General features: G+C 50.6%; 1 protein-coding gene across 1 annotated transcript in view; it reads left to right on the top strand.

Moving 5' to 3' along the window:
- The window catches only part of OTOG (otogelin), an 83972-nt gene that overhangs the window by 10680 nt on the left and 54677 nt on the right, over window positions 1-18615 (top strand). Inside the window, exons 12-23 of the mRNA XM_077761075.1 lie at window positions 372-500; window positions 1369-1477; window positions 1772-1818; window positions 2304-2449; window positions 8535-8667; window positions 9546-9723; window positions 11671-11795; window positions 12160-12372; window positions 13741-13933; window positions 15502-15576; window positions 15828-15871; window positions 17355-17508. Coding sequence (XP_077617201.1) covers window positions 372-500; window positions 1369-1477; window positions 1772-1818; window positions 2304-2449; window positions 8535-8667; window positions 9546-9723; window positions 11671-11795; window positions 12160-12372; window positions 13741-13933; window positions 15502-15576; window positions 15828-15871; window positions 17355-17508 — 1546 coding nt within the window. The remainder of the gene's footprint in view (window positions 1-371; window positions 501-1368; window positions 1478-1771; window positions 1819-2303; window positions 2450-8534; window positions 8668-9545; window positions 9724-11670; window positions 11796-12159; window positions 12373-13740; window positions 13934-15501; window positions 15577-15827; window positions 15872-17354; window positions 17509-18615) is intronic.

Here is an 18615-nt window from a genome sequence, read left to right as displayed (position 1 = left end):
GGGGGGGGGAGGCAGTGAAGGGTTTAGACAAGCTCTGTCCTGGGGCTGTGGTGGCCTCGTCAGGCCTCAGCTCAATGTCCTGTCCTGCTTAGAACCACAGTTGTTAGAGCTGGAATTCCTGAGGCCCCATGTGACAGATGAGGAAACAGGCTCAGAGTGGAAGGACTGGCCCAGGGCCACAGAGTGGGATGAGGGTGGTTCTCAGAGCCTCCCAGGCCCTCGCCAACTTTCTGGTTTCTCAGTGTTCCCCCTGGGACTAGGGGAACAGGAAAATCACAGCCCCCTCTCGCCCTCCCCTAAGGCCTGGAGTAGGGGGTGGTCTGTCCTGGCAGAGCTAGAGGAACAGGACGGACTGCTCCCTTCCTCCCAAGCCATGCACTGCAAGGAGAAGGCCTTTATCTACAACGAGTGCATCACCTGCTGCCCCACCTCCTGCCAGTCCCAGACATCCTGCGTGGACAGCGAGATCGCCTGTGTAGATGGCTGTTACTGCCCCGACGGTATGCCCAGGGTGGAGCGGATGCCTGGAAGTGTCTTCCTGGGCTGGCACGCACGAGCACAAAGCAGGGGCTCAGAGGATGCCTGTTTGTGGGATGAGTGAGGAAGGAGCACACAACTAATGAGTGGTTAAATGAATGACTGGCTTTAAGGGGGGCTGAGGATGGGGGTGGAGCTGTGGCTTTTGAGAAGTTCATTGGGGTATTTAATTTCATCGGGACTGTGTACAGAGGAGACAAGTCATTCACTCATTCGTTGGTTCACTTATCATGTATGTATTTGTTTAAACATGCATCCACATACTGTTTTTTTATGGGATATAAATGCACTGTTTTTAAGGGAGTATACGTTTGCAGCACATCTGTATTGTGTAGCCCATTCGGCTAGGCAGGGGTTGTTGGGTATGTAGAGATATAGTCATTGACTTTAGGGGTCAGAATCTGGTTGCAGTGAGAAGCCATGTACACCTACGACTCCTGTGTAAGGCATGATGTAGCGAAGACCAGCTCAAGAGTTCAGACGAAAAGAGACATTGGAATTCAGTCAGGGGAGAGATAGTCAGGGAGGTCTTCCTGGAAGAGGTGGTACCTAAACTGGTTCTAGATGCAGTGACAGGCTTTGGAGAGGTGGAGAAGAGAAGCTAGCCAGGTTGCTTGGGGTAGGTGGTTCTCTGAACAGAAGTCTGGGGGTGAGATTATTTGCCCAAAGGAGATTCATATCTGGCCTGAGCCAAGAATTTATGCAGGAGAAAGCTTGGAAATGGGCTCAGGGGTGGAAGCTTGGATGAGGGGATCTTTGTCCCTGGGCACCCGTGAATGGTCTGTGAACAAGAGTGGAGGTGAGTTAAGTGGGCCTTTGCTGTCACCCTAGGGCTGATCTTTGAGGATGGAGACTGTGTGGCACCAGCTGAGTGTCCCTGTGAATTTCACGGGACCCTGTACCCAACTGGCTCTGTGGTGAAAGAAGACTGTAATGCCTGGTCTGTGTCCATGGCTGGGGGTGGGACAGTGGTGACCTCCAGGGTTTTCCATCAGAGCCGTCCATCTGGGGTCTGGGAGCCCTGGCAATCTGGGTGGGGGCACTCATTCAGCATCTCTGAGTCCCAGGCAATTTCATTAAATCCAGCCCTTGGACATAGGGGAATCTCTACCACCCATTTTAGAGACAGAAAGACTGAGGGCTGGGGACAGGAGCTCTGTGGACCCTGCAGCCCTCTGGCATCTATCCCAGGCCTGGAGAAGTGAGCCTTGCCTCTTTGATCTCTGTGTTTCAGCACATGCACTGCGGGCAAGTGGGTGTGCAGCACATCTGTCTGCCCAGGTATGTCTGACTCTCATCTTGGACTCTACCTCCTTCCTCTGGTCTCACAGCTTTTGGGCAGGGAAGCTCTGGGGGCCAGGCCTGCAGTTCCATTGGGTCAGCTTGCCCCACATTGTTTCCTCAGAGCTGCTTTGCCTGATTAAGGGATTGCTCTGCCCCCTGCCAGGGAGGGTTTTGGGAGGGTGTATCTCAGGACCTTCCTGAGCTTGGGGGGCTTGGATGGAGACCGGTCTCCAAGCTCGGGGCCTGGTCTCCTGTCAGAGGGAGATGCCCAGGGCAAGGCTGCATGTCGCTTCAGGTGGGCTGGTGGGATCAGGCTTGCATCTCCCTCATGACCAGAGTGTCAAAAGGAAGGCCAGAGCTCCAAACACTGCCCTGATTCCTGAGGACAGAGTGCTGTCTCTCCCTTATGCTCGAGCCTGCAGGGCAGAGGCAGTCCCCGTGGGGCAGCTCCCCTGTGTCAGCCCCCTTACTCTGCCCCTCAGCCGAGTGTTCAGTGACTGGCGACATCCATTTCACCACCTTTGACGGCCGCCGGTACACGTTCCCTGCCACATGTCAGTACATCCTGGCCAAGAGCCGCTCCTCAGGCACCTTCACAGTGACACTGCAGAATGCCCCCTGTGGCCTGGTAAGTCAGGGCTGGGGACCTCAGGCCCAATCCAGCCAGCCACCCCTGCTCTCTGCCCCCAGAGAGGCTGCAGGATTTTGGGCAGGGCCCCAGGTTTTCCACAGCCCACTCACCCTGATGTCTAGTCTTTCTGGGCAGAGCCAGGGGGCAGGAGACTAGGTTCTGTCTCTAGAACATCTGATAACTGAGAGCCATTTCCCCTTCCTGGGCCTCAGTGTTTTTTAAAAAAATCCCTAAAATGGGTCTAATTCAACTAAATCTTCTCTGCTTCCTTGAATTATACCTTCAACATCTCTGTATTCATTCATTTGTTCATTTATTCATTCAGCAAATACTGAACAAATTTTTGTGCCAGAAGCTATGTTGGGTCTTGGAGACTGGGATGAATTAGATCTGGCTCTGCCTTTCTGGGCCTTGCAGTTTGGTGGGTCAAGCAGTTAGTGACTCCATAGCCACTGTTATAGGAGCTGTGAGAACATGGACATTACTGGTAGGTCTCCATGTGGGAGCCTCTCCTGGTTCTTGTTTTACCTGGATGCCAGGTGGAAGGAGGGGTAGATCAGGAAAGACTTCCTAGTGGAGGCGACCCCTGAGCTGTGTTAGCCACTTGTGAACGTATCTGAGAAAATGGTCAACTTGCAGTTCCGGGGTAGTTGTAAGTCTGTTTGTTTCTCAGTGACTGCGCTTTCCCTGAGCTGACCGTGCTGAGCTAACCCCACAAGTCCTGGGCTGGACTATACGCAGACTCCTTCCTGCACAATAGGACAAGCGTTCACACCCATAGCCAGGGCAGCTGCCCCCAAAGCCCACCTCTCTGCCTGCCTTTTCCACCCCCAGTGATGTCACATGGGTGACAGACATCACCAAGAGGTGTCCCTCCCTGGCCCTGGGGACCCAGGATGGGCTGAGGACAAGGTAGAGGGCTGGGCTTTCTTCTTCCTGAAGCCTGAGTGGCTTCCTCCCCTCCCCTCTATCTGCCAGAGAATGGCCTGGGTCTGCCCTTAGCTGCTCTCTGAATCAGAAGAATGAACCCTTGTCCTCAAAGGCTGGGTCCCTCCCATCACATCTTGAGAGTGGCAAAAGAAAAGGCAACGCAAACAGACACAGCCCCATGGGACTCCCCCCAGGTTACAAAGTTCTGGAGTCTTCGAATGCCTGAAGGCTATGGGACCTCGGGGGTCACTTACCAACCCCTTCTCCACCATGGTCTGGATAGTGGTTGCAGCCTCAGCCTGACATAACTTGCTTCACTGCTGACCAGTGCCTTTTTTTTTTTTAATGTTTATTTTTGAGAGAGAGAGTGTGTGCAAGGGGCAGAGAGAGAGGGAGACACAGAATCTGAAGCAGGTTCCAGGCTCTGAGCTGTCGGCACAGAGCCCGATGCCAGGGCTCACACTCACAAACCATGAGATCATGATCTGAGCCGAAGTCAGATGCTTGACCGACTGAACAGTGCCTCTTGATCACACATTCCTTTTACCATGAGCCAGGTCTCTTCCTTGTGACTTCATCCACACTGATGAACCAGCAGAGGGCCAGCCTTGTAGAAGCTTTGTGCTGGGCACAGTGAGGGTTACACAGATGAGTCAGACCCTGGTCCTAGCCACCACAAGCTCGCAGCCCGCTCAGGGAGTTAGTCACGTCCTCAGGTCAGTTTGCTTCTCTATGAGATACAGCAAGAGCAGTGCCATCAGAGGAGATTTCTGTGGAGGAAGAAATACTCGAACAGGTCAGAAGAAAGCCTCATGATAGAGGTGGCATTTGAGCTGAATGACCTAAAAAGTGGTCCAAAAAAGATAAATAGAAATAAGATATCTATGTTTGAGGATGGGGAGGAAGAGCAATCCAGGAGGATTAGATCGTATGAGAAAAAGCAACAGGGTTGGAATGTTCTAGAATATATTAAGGCAGATGCAGAAGGAGGATGACAACTGGCTGACCGGCTGGTAAAGTGTGAGGGGTGTGGGAGAGAAGCAGGAAGAGTCAAAGGTGAAGCCATGACTTCAACCCCTGGTTAGCAGAAGTGGGCAGGGTGAGGATGTTAATAGAGAGGATGATGATGATAAAGTATTTGCACAATACTTTAAACTTTGACTCATCAGTTTTGCATTTAACAACTAGTTTAAGTCTCAAAATACCCCCACATAGTCATCATTATGATTCTCCCCATTTAACATATGATAAGACAGGCCTGCAGAGGCTTGGGGCATTTTTGACAACCTCCAGCCAGCAGGAGGGGGAGCTGAGCCAGACCCAAGGGTGGAAGTCCAGAAAGCCTGTCACAGTTTCTTAATACATCCACCCCCAAATCAGGGTAGTGTTTATAGCCTTTGAAGAATTTTTAAAGTAGACCTTATTTTTTAGAGCAGCTTTAGATTTTACAGAAAAATGCACAGAGTTCCCATATATCCAGCACCCAATTCTTCCTATTATTAGCAGCATATATTAGTATGGTACATCTGTTACAAATAATGAACCCATGTTCATTATGTACATTAACTAAAGTCTGTACCTTACTCATCTTTCCTTATTTTTTTAACCTGTCTTTTTTTTTTTTTTTTTTTTTTTCTGTTCCAACATACTACATTTAGTCATCATGTCTCCTAGGGTTTCCTTGCTGTTACAGTTTCTAAGACCTTATTTATGGTGACCTTGAAAGTTTTGAGAAGTATTGCTCAGATATTTTGTAGAATGCCCCTCAACTGGAATCTGTATGCTTTTCTCATGGTTAGAGTGGTGTTAGGGATTTCAGGGAGAAAGATAAGAGGTAAATTGCTATTTTCATCACATCTTATCAAGGGTACATATACCAACATGGTTTATCACTATTGAGGTTGACTTTGGTCATCTGGCTGAGGTAGTGTTTGTTGCATCCTCCTCTGTAAAGCTACTCTTCTTTCCCCCCTTACCATATTGTTCCCTTCGGAAGGAAGTCACTATGTTCAGCCCACAGTTAAAGAGTAAGGAGTTATGCTCCCTCTGCTTGAAGGCAGAGAATCTACATTCATTAGCTGGAATTTTTCTGCATAGGAAATTCATCTTTTTTCCCTTGACATATTTTTTTTTCAATCATTTGTTTATGTCAGCATGGACCCAGGGATATTTATTTTATACTTTGTGTAAGAACCAATACTTCCTTTTTTATTTTGTTACTCAAATTTTTCCAGCTTGACCATTGGGCAGTCTTTCAGTTGGCTCTGGGGTCTCTTTGGTATACCCCTATCGTGTGTGTGTGTGTGTGTGTGTGTGTGTGTGTGTACTGCCTTACTTTATACTCTTATAAGACGCACCAGGCTCATATTGCATATTTCCTCTTCCATTTCTGGAATCAGCTATTCCTGAAAAAATATTATCAGATGCTCTGGGCTCACTTTATTGGAGAATAGTATTAAACACCAAGATCTGGGGTACTGGGTATGCTCATTGCTACTGGGGTATCATTTCTTTTAGACCCTCTCAGGTGATAGAAAAAGGAAATAATGCGAATAACCTATGAATATCCTTGTATAACCAATATATATGTACATATACCTATAATCTATCCATAGCCCTCTACATCTATATATGCTAAACAGGAGCTCATACTGATGTTCCAACTCTAATCGATTGCCACATGAGTCATTCTAGTCTCCCCTTTGCTTATCTGTAAATACCCACTCTAACAGTGACAAATATGGTTTCTACTGTTCTCCATCTATTTATCTAATTGTTCAATTCCAGTATACTTGTATAGAAGTACCAAAAGTATTAATCCATATCTCCACAGGAAAGAACTTTATCAACCAGAGTACAGTGCTTATGCATAGTTTCTTTTGCTTTTAGTCTTACAAACTCCACTTATTTCCAAAGCTTCTTAGGTCATCACCTTTCCTTGCACCCTTCTCAGTGAGGTTGTTCTGTATAGTTGTACAGTTAGATTCTTTTGTCACATTCTATCCTGGGATCCTCTGACTTCCTACGTGATTTTTTAAATTATATACATTAGGGTTCACTCTTTATGCTATAAAGTTCTCTGGGCTTTGACAAATGCAATCTCCAAAGTATTCCATGCACATTTTCTTTTCTAAAAATTTAATTATTTTTTATTTGAGAGAGAGAGAGGATGTGTGTGTGTGAGGAGAGGAGAGGAGCAGAGAGGGAGAGAGAGAACCTCAAGCAGAGCCCAATGTGGGGCTCGATCCCATGACCCTGGGATCAGGACCAGAGCCAAAACCAAGAGTCAGATGCCCAACTAACAGAGCCATGAACACTTCTTTTTCTCAGTGTCAAACCAGGCAGGACCAATGAAGTATTGTTGTATCTCTATTTTATAAGTAGAGGACTGAGGTTTAGATAACTTAAATGAGGTCTTTAAGGTCTCAGCATTCAGTGACATCAAGACTTGAGCCTAAGACGTTGACTAAAGGGTGCAGGCTTTCTTCCTACACCAAAGACATGTCCAGAGCGGACCAGAGGATGAGTGAGTTTGACAAAGAAGGTGATGTTTTAGACACAGTGGTTTTGAGCTATTTCAGGGATTTTAGGTCTCCTTGGGAAGGAGCTTGGAAGAAAGGTTGTAGCTTGTTGCATAATTCCTTTCTGAAAAGTTTCAAGTGCTAGTTCTTTCCTCATTTCACTGTTTGATTCTATCACTTTCAGGTCATACTTTCTTTGGCTGTCTTTGGACTTAGGATAAAGTCCTAAAATATTACAAAGCTCTGCCCAACCTGGCCTTTGCCTACCTCTTGAAGAACTTACCTTAAACCACTTTTCTCAGTGGGCTCTGGCCCTCTGGTCTTCTTTTATGTACTTTTTAATGTACTCTTATGTACTTCCTGTGTCAGGGAATTTTGTACAGCCTGTTCACTGTGCCTGGATATCCCCCTTCTTGCCTTCTCTTTTTGCCCAGCTACCTTCTCTGCACCATTCAGATCTCAGCTCAACTCTCACATTTTCCGGTACCGCAGTCTTCTGATCTGCAAAGTGAGGTAGTTAGTGGTACTTACTACATAGGATTGCTATGAGAATTAAGTGAGTAAATACATGTAAAAAAAGATTAGAATAGTGCCTGAAGATAGTAACTCTAAAGTTAGCTATCAGGGGTGCCTAGGTGGCTCAGTCAGTTAAGTGTCCAACTTTGGCTCAGGTCATGATCTTGCTGTTTGTGAAATTGATCCTTATATTGGACTCCATGCTGACAGCATGGAGCCTGGAGCCTGCTTCAGATTCTGTGTCTCCCTCTTTCTCTATCTTCCCCCACTCATGGTCTGTCTGTCTGTCTCTCAAAAGTAAATAAACATTAAAAATTTTAATAAAATAAAATTCGCTGTTATTATAATAAATTATAGTATTATTAAAAGTTTTGTTATGATTTTTACATCATCATCTTTCCTACCTCTGCACACTAAATCTTGTTCCTTCACTATATGCTTTCCTAGCATTCTATACCTCTCTGCAGCACTGATGTGAGTAAATAATTTAAAAACCAACTTTGTAATTACTTGTTTAATGTCTGTGTCCCACACAAATATGTACTTTCCATGAGGGCAGGGACTATCTGTGTCATGTTCATCACTGTATGGTTGTATGGATGTCTTCTTGTGGAAGGAGGTATGGTTGGGCCTGATGTATACTACCCATTTCAGAGATGAGAACCTGAAGCCCCTTTCCTGCCTGCCTATGAGGGGAGCTTGATACTCTGTAGTATGTGACACATGGAAAGAGCTATATAAACACCTATAAAAGGATGAAATTAAAGTCCTGTATTGCAGTTGAGTAGGGAGGCTAGTGTTTCTGAGGCTAGACTCTGGGCCATCCGGGGGGTGGGGTGGGGGGCGTCTATCTCTGCTGTGTCATAGACAGCTAAGACTTGACTATCTTTTTATTTGCATTATCCCAGCTCTGCCAACCTCCTCCAATCTGAGCCTCTGACTTCCCATTCCCAGATGAGAGCATTTGGCTAGAGGACTCCTAATGTCCTTTGGGGGTTCTGTCTCAGCCTGTCCCTGACCTCAAATTGCACTAGACTACCCAATCCTGGGGGGTCTTTTGGGACCAGCAGGCCAGACAAACTAACTCTGTCCTATTTGCCTTCCTCTTTCTCCAGAACCAGGATGGAGTCTGTGTCCAGTCAGTGTCAGTGATTCTGCATCAGGACCCTCGGAGGCAGGTGACCCTGACCCAAGCAGGGGATGTCCTTCTGTTTGATCAGTACAAGGTCACCCCACCCTACACGGATGGTATGGCTTTTGTGGACAACAAGTAACTGGGAGCTGGCTGCCTAGGCCTCTTCTTCCAAGCACTGTCTCTGGCCAAAGTCACTGCCACATGGGCAAAAGCTCACATTTTAGCACTAGGTGAATCAGGCCGGAGGACACCTTGGTCCCAGGAGCATGGACTCTGGACTTGTCAGATGGTCTTTGTCCCTGTCCAAACATGACAGTAGGCTTCACAGCAGTATGATGCCTTTATGATGCCTTCCCTAACATGAGGATATGAATCAGGTTGTTTTCCATCCCACTTCTATTTTTTAATTACTTATGATCCCATCTGACTCCACAAGGGATCAGTGGTAGCTCATAGGAGGCCCAGGTAACAAAAATCCAAAAACTATTGAGAAATAAAATAGCACCAGAGAAAATGAAAAAGAAAAAAAAAAAAAGAGAGAAGGGGTTCAAGGTTGAGTGGGGATGCAGTGGGAGAGGTGTTAAAGAGGCCAAAGAAATGCATGCCACAAAAGGTAAAAAGTTCACTACAATTGAAATCTAAAATCATGTTGTGAGCTTCCTGGTGGGCATTGTGAGAAAAAAAAAAAAGGTAGTTACAGAATTCTCCTTTGCTACAGAAGGAAATACATCAGTGCAGGAAAGGCTTTATTAATTGGCACTTGGTGCTAAAAAATTTTTTTTTAGGCTGCCATGGTCAGTTGTCTCTGGGTCCTGTTTCATCACTGAACAGGATTTCCTCAAGGCTTCCCGAACTAACCCTTGAGCAGGGCTTCACTGGGTGGGAACACCGTGCTGGGTATGGGGGTCAGCGAAGACCATGCAGGTGGTGGTGGGTGGGTGGGTGCATGTTGGCAGAACTTCCCACATCCCTTTTCTGGCTCTGTGCCCAGACGCCTTTGAGATCCGGAGGCTGTCCTCCATGTTCCTGCGGGTGAGGACCAACGTGGGCGTGCGGGTGCTCTACGACCGCCAAGGACTGCGGCTCTACCTGCAGGTGGACAAGCGATGGGTGGAAGACACCGTGGGCCTCTGCGGCACCTTCAACGGCAACACGCAGGACGACTTCCTGTACGTGATCCTGCCCCGGAAGCAGAAGGAGGGGGTGGGCTCCTGAAGGCCGGGTGTCCAGAGGCACTGTCTGAAGACGTCTTTCGCGAACTCCCTTAGTCTCTCACTGTGCCACACGTGTACCATTGATTGTTTATTCCTCAGCATTTAAATTTAAGCATATTTCTTTAAGGCTGTGGCTCACAGTCTTCTCTGTGCAGAAGGCTCACCGGGAGAGCTTGCTAAAATGCTAATTCCTGGGTTCTACTTCTCGAGTATCTGATTTGGGTTGGGGCCCAAGAATTCTACTTTTAATAAGTAGCCACTGCGATTCTAGTGTAAGAGATTTGTGGACCATACCTTGCGGTCTGTGGACAATACCTTGAGAAATACTGTTTTATAACGAGGTCTTAAAATTGGTGGACCTCAGGCTGGATTTGATTTGGTTTGTGGTTTTCCTCGTTTTAATTGACTGTGAGCACCTTTAGAGGAGCCTAAGTCCCCCGTGAGCCAATAATTCCAAAATTCTTGCTTTCTATTCGGGGTCAGTCTGAACCATGTGCCTTTCCTGCTTGGTGCTTGAGGGTTGCACCACTGTAAGCCTCCCCATGTTCAGGGGAAGGCTGTGTCCTAGGTTGAGAGAAAGACTATCTGAGCATGGACACAGTTTAGGAACTTGGGAGGGGACAAAAGTCAGACTTTCCCGAAAGGAGAATAAAGGGTTGATCTTGAAGTCTAGAGGTTCTGGCCAGTTTTGCAAGTGACATGCATTAGGTGATGCAGAAGTAAACAGGAGACACTTTCTTCAGCCAGGAGTGAGAACTCAGATTCATTTAGAAAAACAAGAGTAAGAGGAAAGTGAGCTTAAAAAAATTTTTTTTAATTGTTTATCTATTTTTGAGAGAGAGAGAGGGAGAAAGACAAAGTGGAGGAGGGGCAGAGAGAGCAGGAAACACAGAATCCAAAGTAGGCTCTACGCTCTGAGCTGTCAGCACAGAGCCCAATGCGGGCCTCAAACTCACACACAGTGAGATCATGACCATAGCCGAAGTTGGGTGCCTGACACACTGAGCCACCCAGGCGCCCCAAAACTGAGACCTTTTAAATGGATGCCTGGTGGGGCTGATGTTAGGGCAGCTGGTCAGAGTCGTGGTGACAGACCCTGATTTAGTGTGTGGGCTGCTTGCCGCCCTCCTAAATGTGAACTCTGGGCAGAACCGTTGCTGTGTGTAATGGGTGCTCTCACTGCTCTGGAGCAGTAGTGCGGGTGTGGTGTGTGTCACACAGGACCTGCCCTACCCTGTGCAACTGTGATCTCTCTAGTCTATCATCTCCTCCCGTTTGGTTACCCTTGGAGACTGGTGGTGTCTAGGAAACATGCGTTTTCCCCTTCCTTCCTTTATTGCCTCTTGTATGACTCTTTCCTACCCAGAGAGAAAGGGGCGGGGGGGGCAAAGGAGCTTTTGGGAACTGCTTACAGAAAAGGGAGGAGGAAGTCTTAATCCAGTGAAGTATGGTTCATGGTGTCCCTGTTTCTCTCTTTCTGACATGAAGAGCTGGGGGGGGGGGGGGGGAGTGAAGATAGGGTAATGTATGGCCCCAAGCCCGTTTTGACGCCCTTTGGAGCCTTTTAAATGTGATGTGATGTGAGTGTGTGTGTGTGTGTGTGTGTGTGTGTGCACGCACGCACATCCATAACTGTAAGTGCTTGAATGTGACTGTACAGACCCCCTTGGCTGTTTGCATGTCTGGCATATACTTGTGCTTTGTGTGTATACATTGAGGGTGTGTGCCAGTGGCCTATGTGTGTTACTCCTTTGGGTGGGTACATATGTGCCTGAATGTGCGTGCTCATGCTTGGTCTATGTGTGTACACAGGAGTAGATAGATACTTATCTGGGTGTATGCTGTATGTCCATCTGGGTCCACACGGCCAAGTGTATGAATGTGGCTATGCCATGACTGCAGGTCCCCAGTGGGTGTGCCTGAGAGCACCCCACAACTCTTTGGCAATTCTTGGAAAACTCTGTCTGCCTGCTCCCCATTGGTCTCTGGCTCCCCGCTGGACCCCTGTGATGTGCACCTGCAAGCAGGTGAGGTGNGAGTGAGAGGAAAAGGTGGAGCTGCAGAGAAGGGACTGCAAACTGTGAGACCAGGACCTGAGCCGAAGTTGGATGCTTAACTGACTGAGCCACTCCGGCGCCATCACTCACTCTCCTTTAATCATTTACACCCATGTCCATGGCCAGCCAGAGTCACACCCAGACTGACCAGACCATACCCACACATTCCCAACCAGCCATGCGCTCAGGTACCTGCCCACATCCTTACGTACACCCACGCTGTCTCCCACCCACCTTCTCAAGCCTGAACTGTGGGGAGGCAGGAAGAGGCTGGCGCCTAAGGCACCAGGCAAACCAGATGCCCGCTCCCTGGCCCTGTTCCTCCCGTCTCCAGCCTCCTATGCCGTGCAGTCCTGCAGCGTGCTCACCGGGGAGCTGTTTGCGCCCTGCTCCGCGTACCTGAGCCCCGTGCCCTACTTTGAGCAGTGCCGCCAGGATGCCTGCCGCTGCGGGCAGCCCTGCCTGTGTGCCACACTGGCCCACTATGCTCACCTGTGCCGGCGCCATGGGCTCCCTGTTGACTTCCGCGCCCACCTGCCAGCCTGCGGTGAGTGCCCCACACGTGTGCCTCTACCTGAGGGTGGCTGGAGGAGCCTGCGCTCCAGACTCAAGTNCCTAACACCCCCACCTCCCAAACTGCTTCTCCTGTGCTCTCCGTCCCCTTGGCCTCCCAGGCCTGACACTGAGGGCATGTGACACATGGCCGCTTCTCTGCTACCCTCACCTCCAGTCCATCTCTAAGTCCAGTATAGGCCTGTCGATTTGAGACGGAAATTCACCCACTTATCACCACCTCTGCTGCCACCACCCCAGGCAGAGCTTCCTAGTAAGCCTCCCCACAGCCTCTTCTCGTTGCAACCAGAGTTGAGCCTTCTCAAGATCACTGGCTCCCATCGCCCTCAGTGTGCACGTGGCTTGATGGGCATGCGCTGACCCCTGCTTCTTCCCCCCCACACACACACCTGGGCCACACTTTCTCCACGTCTTTGTTGTCTGTGTGCCCCCAGCCCTAGCACAGGGCCCCACACTCAGTAAGCTCTGAGCAAACGCTTGTTGAATAAATGGAAAAGACTCCATCCTGGGAGTCAGGAGACCTGAATTCTGTTCCAACCCTGCAGTTAATTGCTGTGTGTCCCTGGCAAGCCCCTACCCCTCTCTGAGTCAGAGTTTCTCCAGAAGGGGTGGGACAGGACCAATGGCTGCATATTAGACTCTCCACAGGGGCTTTGGAAGAATGCACATATCTGGGCCACATTGAGCATCAATGAGAACAACATATCTGGCAATGGGGGCAGCCATTGGCATTTTTAAATGGAGGCTTTGATGTGTAGCCAAGGTGAGAACAACTGAACTTGGCAATCTGGCTCTGGCAGGGAGCAGGAGACCCCAGGGGAGTGGGATGCTGGCCAGATGAGGAGAGGGAAGCCCCAAGTCTTTGGACAGAGAGCCCCAAGAGGCTGCTTAAGGAGGCACAATTGATCTTCATAGCCTGTGTGTGTTACGGACGTGAAAGTGAGAGGGATGGAAGTGTGGGGGATACCCACCTGTGCATGTGTCTATGTGTGAACAATGAGGGGTGGGTGTAGGGCTGTCAGGGAGTGGTGACCTCCACCCTCCCCCAGTATCACCACCTAAAAGGAATGCCCTGCAGAGAAAAAGAAACACCAGTGGCAGGGTCCAGGCTGACCTTGGGGAGTGGGGCCCACCCCTGCCACTCTGCCATTGTAGTGTAGTGGGAAGACGTGGGACTCTGGAGTCAGACCTGGGTTCAGATCCCAAGTCTGACCTTGACCTCCTGTGTGACCTTGAACACATATCTTCTCTGGTTCTCCGTCCTCCTCATCAGGATGGTGACTCCACCTCACACAGTTGTGGGGATGAGGGAGACAAAGCACAGTTTTATTTCCCATGACAGCACTGTCCTGTGAGGCCACCAAGGAATATAGCCCCTGTGTGGCCCTGTGTGGACAAACCTGCCAGGACCTGGCCGGCCCTGTGGCCTGTGGGGCTGGTGGCGGCAGTGACCTCAGTGGAGACGAGTGTGTGGAAGGCTGCGCCTGCCCACCGGACACCTATCTGGATACCCAGACTGATCTCTGCGTCCCTAGGTGAGTGGGCTAGTGTGACCTCTTTCAGATGGGGAGGAGGCTGAGGGTCTCCAGGGCATCTGAGGCTGTGGAGCCTGACTGCACCTCTCAGGTCCCTGCTTCATCTCCCGACCACAGGGCGGAGCTTGATGGTGGCTGGGTGGTTGGGCTTCTTCCCCCAGGTCCCCTCCTCAGACCTCTTTCCTCAGCTCCGGCTCTTCAGGCCTCTCCGGCCTGGCTTCCCCCCAAAACAGCACAACACCCCCACAGAGACAGCCTCTCTCCTTTCATCCCCTCCCTGCTTCCACACGTATTTATTGGCCTCCTTGTATGTTCCAGACATTTCTAAGCCCTGGAAATTCAGCCACAAACAAAACAGAATCCTGCCCTCATCGAGCTCACATTCTCGTGCGAGACAGATGAATAAATAGACCCTTCAAGGGTCTGATAGTAATAAGTTATCAACAGGCAGGAAGGGATTACTGTTATGTCACATGAGGTGAGCACAGAAGGAAGGCCTTTCTGCTGAGGTGACATGTGGGCAAAGGCGGGGTGGGGGGCTGAGGGAGGGAGGAGCGCTCCAGGCCGACGGGACAGGGGTGGCCCTGAGGCTGGCTGTGGCATGTCAGTGTGGCTGGAGGCAGAGTTCAGGGCTGGTGATCTCACAGGATCCCAGGGCTGACTGGCAAGGTACTTAGTCCCTGCCAGGCCTGTTTCTCCCCTAAAATGGGGAGAAATTCCCCTAAAGTTCCAATGAGGGATAAGGGCCAGAGAGAGGCTCCTATAGGGGTCTATTGGAATCACTCAGTAGCCTTTTCAAACTACAGAATCCTCCCTTGAGATCCGGATGTGTGCCCTGCCCCCTCAACCCCCGACTTGTGGTTGAGGATTGCCAAAACCGGGAACCTCTGAGGTTTCTATGGAGGAGGAGTTGGAGACGGAGAAGGTGGCTGAGACGCACAGGGGTTGGATGAGTTCAGACATCCCGTCCAGCCCTCAACTGGAAGGGGTCGGCTCCAAGGCCTGCACTTGGCTGTGACTGGCAGGGGCCGTGGGAGGTGTATGATGAGGAAACACAGTCTTTGCCCTCAGCTGAGGAGCCAAAAGACAGCATAAAGGGCCCTGTGAGGAATAGATGGGATGACATATTTGGAGGGCCTGGCCTGGTGTTTGGAATGTTTAACAACCGGTGTGGTGGAGGCGATGAGCGGTCAGAACAGCGGCTGGGTGTAAATGAGCAGTATGGAATACACGCCCCGCGTCCCTCCCTGACACAGCATGGGCTCAGGAAGCATGGCCCTGTTCTTACCACCTCTCTTTTCCCAGCCCAAAGAGAGGTTGGCTTTGGGTGGACGGAGCCCGGTGAAGCTGTCCTTGTTCCGGCTCGCTGGCTGGCCCTGAAATCGGGACCCAGCCCTGACCTCTGTCCCTGGTGCCAGGCTGACTTCCCCAATCCCTGGAGATGTGTCACTTGTCACAGTAGATGCCATTGCTTCTCTCTGTGTCCTTACAGCCCTGGCTGCTGAGGGGTGGAGTCCCTGGCCCAGCTCCTGAGTCAGCTCACTTTCCTCTGCTCCTGGGTTTTGCAGGAATCAGTGCTCCTGTCACTTTCAAGGAATGGACTATCCCCCTGGAGACAGTGACATCCCATCTCTGGGCCACTGGTGAGCTCCCTAGGTAGCAGATTTAGTGTCCTCTCTTTAAATGGAAGTTGCTGGCTGAAGAAAATACAGCCGAGCAGACCTTTCCAGGAAGCGATGCCCACCCTCCACCTCTGCACCGGGGACCGGGGACAGAGTGGGGATATCTGTCTGAACCCTGCAGGGGCTTGAGCACAGTGGTGTGCAGTCTCCGGCTCTGCAGCGACTGAGTCAGCTAATCTCAGTATAACCTCCACTCCCCCCTTTCTCTGCAGCCACTGCAAAGATGGAATCATGAGCTGTGATAGCAGGCTCCCAGGTAAGGTGGAAGGTGGGGATTCTTCTAGGGGCTCCTCCATCGTGGTGGGGTTATGGAGAGGAGAATGGGGAGCTTGAGGATAGATCAGGACAGGGACAGCCCAGCCACGTCTGAGCCCAGCCACTGAGCCTGCTGTATTCCTCGCCCTCTCGAGAAAAGCTACAGTTTGGAGGGTGGCACCCAGAAATCCCGTCCCAACTTCACCCCATCCTAGCAGCTGTCCCTCCTGCTTCTCAAGAAGGAGAGGCTGAGACTGTCTCCCTCAGGACTGTCTGGACGGTGTCTGGACAGTCCCTTGACTCCCCTGGGTCCTGGGTTTCCTTGCTCTGAGCTGTCATTTATCTACTAAGGTTGACTCTCTGCCCAGTCATGTGCTAGACTTTGGGGCCATGGAGATGGGGAGGACAGCCTGGGTGTCTGAGACCGTCCCAGGCAGTAGAGATGAGGGTAGGGTGGCATGGCAGTGGATCAACCTGTGAAGGACATGGAGGTGGTAGAGCGGGGCCTGGAGCAGGAGGGAGGAGGGGGATCGGCACAGAGGGGTCAGAGAATAATCATGGGGCAGGCGGCAAAGAGAGGGGCCTTCAGAGCCTGGCAGCCCTGGGTTCAAATCCTGCTCAGTGCTTGCAAGCTGTGCAGCCCTGAGTAACTCACTCACTTCTTTGAGTCTTTGCTTCCTCCTTTGTATATAACCTAGAATTCTGTGTTCTCCCCATGGATGTATTCCTGAAAGTATTGTTTTGTTTTGTTTTTGGTTGCTGTTGTTTCTGGCTTCAGATTTCTTCCTCTCATCTTCCATGGCTATTCTTTTCTCTCTGCTCCATCCCAAGCTGGGCATGGAACTCAGCTCCCTTTTATTGATTTCCCTAAAAAAGACCCCTCGCACAAGGTATAAGTGTGTCCAGCTGACTTGACTGAAGGCTCCGGGAGACAGAGGTGGTTTATGTCACAGAAATACAAGTACTGGGAAATTGACTTCCCTGCTGTTTAAAGTCCTCTGGTCACCCTGCCCCACTGCATTGCTGTCCTCTTTCTGGCTCTCCTCCTGGTCTCTTTGAGGCATTTCCTCGCACTTTATCACGACTTTGAAAGCAGAAATGACTTCTTTCCGTGATACGGGAAATGGGGGATAAAACACCTCCTAGAGTGTCACAAGATTCTATAAGAAAATGCATGTAAAGTGCCTGCAACAGTGTCCGGTGGGGAGCACATGGTACTCTTGGTACTGGCAGTGGTGGCGGTTGTCTTGTTGTGTGACAGCACCCCTCCTCCCCCCTCCCTCCCTCTTCATTGTGCATCCGGGAACCCAAGGGATGCCTCCAGAAGCCTCAGACCCCCATCTCTCCCTGCATCCTCCAGTAGTTGCGTCCCCAGGTCTCCCTGGCCACCCCTGCCACCCAGGAGCCCACCCCCAGGCCCAGGTGCTCCAGGCGTCCTGCTGAGCATCCCTGCTCCCCCCAGCAGCCACTCTCTTCTCCTCCAGCCACTGCCTGCCCGGTGGGCCAGGTCTTCGTGAACTGCAGTGACCTGCACACCGACCCCGAGCTGAGCAGAGAGAGGACATGTGAGCAGCAGCTGCTGAACCTGAGCGTGCCAGCTCATGGCCCCTGCCTCTCAGGCTGTGCCTGTCCGCGAGGGTGAGTATCCATGTTGCATGGTCCCCCAGCCCTGAAGGCTGGCAGAACTGGGGACCCACAAGGCAGAGGGAGACACAAGGAATTCCTCGCACAGCCTTACAGGAAACAGCAGCCCGGGGCTGCTCAGTGATGATGTAATGACCGGCACTGACTCTGAGAAAGAACTGTGGTGTGGGGATCCAGCCCGGAGTGGATTCTCCCTGGCTCTGCTTCTTACCATTGTGTGACCTTAGGCAAAGAAGAGGCCAGACCCCTCCGAGGCTCAGCTTCACACCTGTAAAATGAGAGTAATAATAATGCCTACCACCTCAGCAGGTTGTCGTGAGGATTACATGAGGTACTAGAATACAAGCACTGAATGGGTGTGTGTCATGCTCCCGAGGTCCAGTGGGTTGAAGCCCATGAGAGAAAAGCCACGTTTCACCTCTCAGCCCCTTTCCCTGCAAAGATCTGGCCACAAACCTCAGGTAGAGGGCTGGTACCCCTGTAATTCTGGAAAAAGAAGGGCCCCACCCAGTGGAAATAGTCTCCTTCCCAGGTGCTTCAGATGCCACATGCGCTGAATTTTGTGGGTGTGTCTTGTGGGTGCTCATAAGCTGAGGAGGCTCCAGGGGCCCTGGCCTCCTGTTTGCCAGTTCTCATTCCCGATGCAGATCTCACTTCACGTCTGGACTGAGAAGAAGTTGGGTGCCCAATCCCATGACTTGGCAGCCTAGGGCTGTGTCCTTCAGCTGGTGCAGAGATCAGTGGTCAGCTGGGAGTTCAGGGCCTGGCCTGGCAGCCAAGGGAAGTGAGGGAGGGTCAGGATGGGACGGGGAGGGAATAGTCCGTTCGAGCTTTACCGTTTATAAAACACCTTGTATTATCACCTCCTTTAATCTCAGAGCCTTCCTGGGAGAAAGGAAGAAAGGATTATCACTCTCATTTTGCAGATAAAGAAAACTGAGGCCAAGGGCAGGGTAGAGGGAAGTGGTTGGGCCAGGGCGCCATGACTCAAACCTAACTCTGCTTACTCCAGATCCTGCCTTTTGGCCAGAGCTCTGTGAGCCCTGGGGTCTGGTCCCCTACACAGAGGTCATAATGTGGGTTAGCAGCTTCCCCTTCCCA

Source organism: Crocuta crocuta, unplaced genomic scaffold (assembly GCF_008692635.1).
Source record: "Crocuta crocuta isolate KB4526 unplaced genomic scaffold, BGI_CrCroc_1.0 scaffold233, whole genome shotgun sequence".
Lineage (NCBI taxonomy): Eukaryota > Metazoa > Chordata > Mammalia > Carnivora > Hyaenidae > Crocuta > Crocuta crocuta.
Note: the sequence above shows the minus strand (reverse complement) of the source record. Positions and strands in the feature narration are given on the sequence as shown.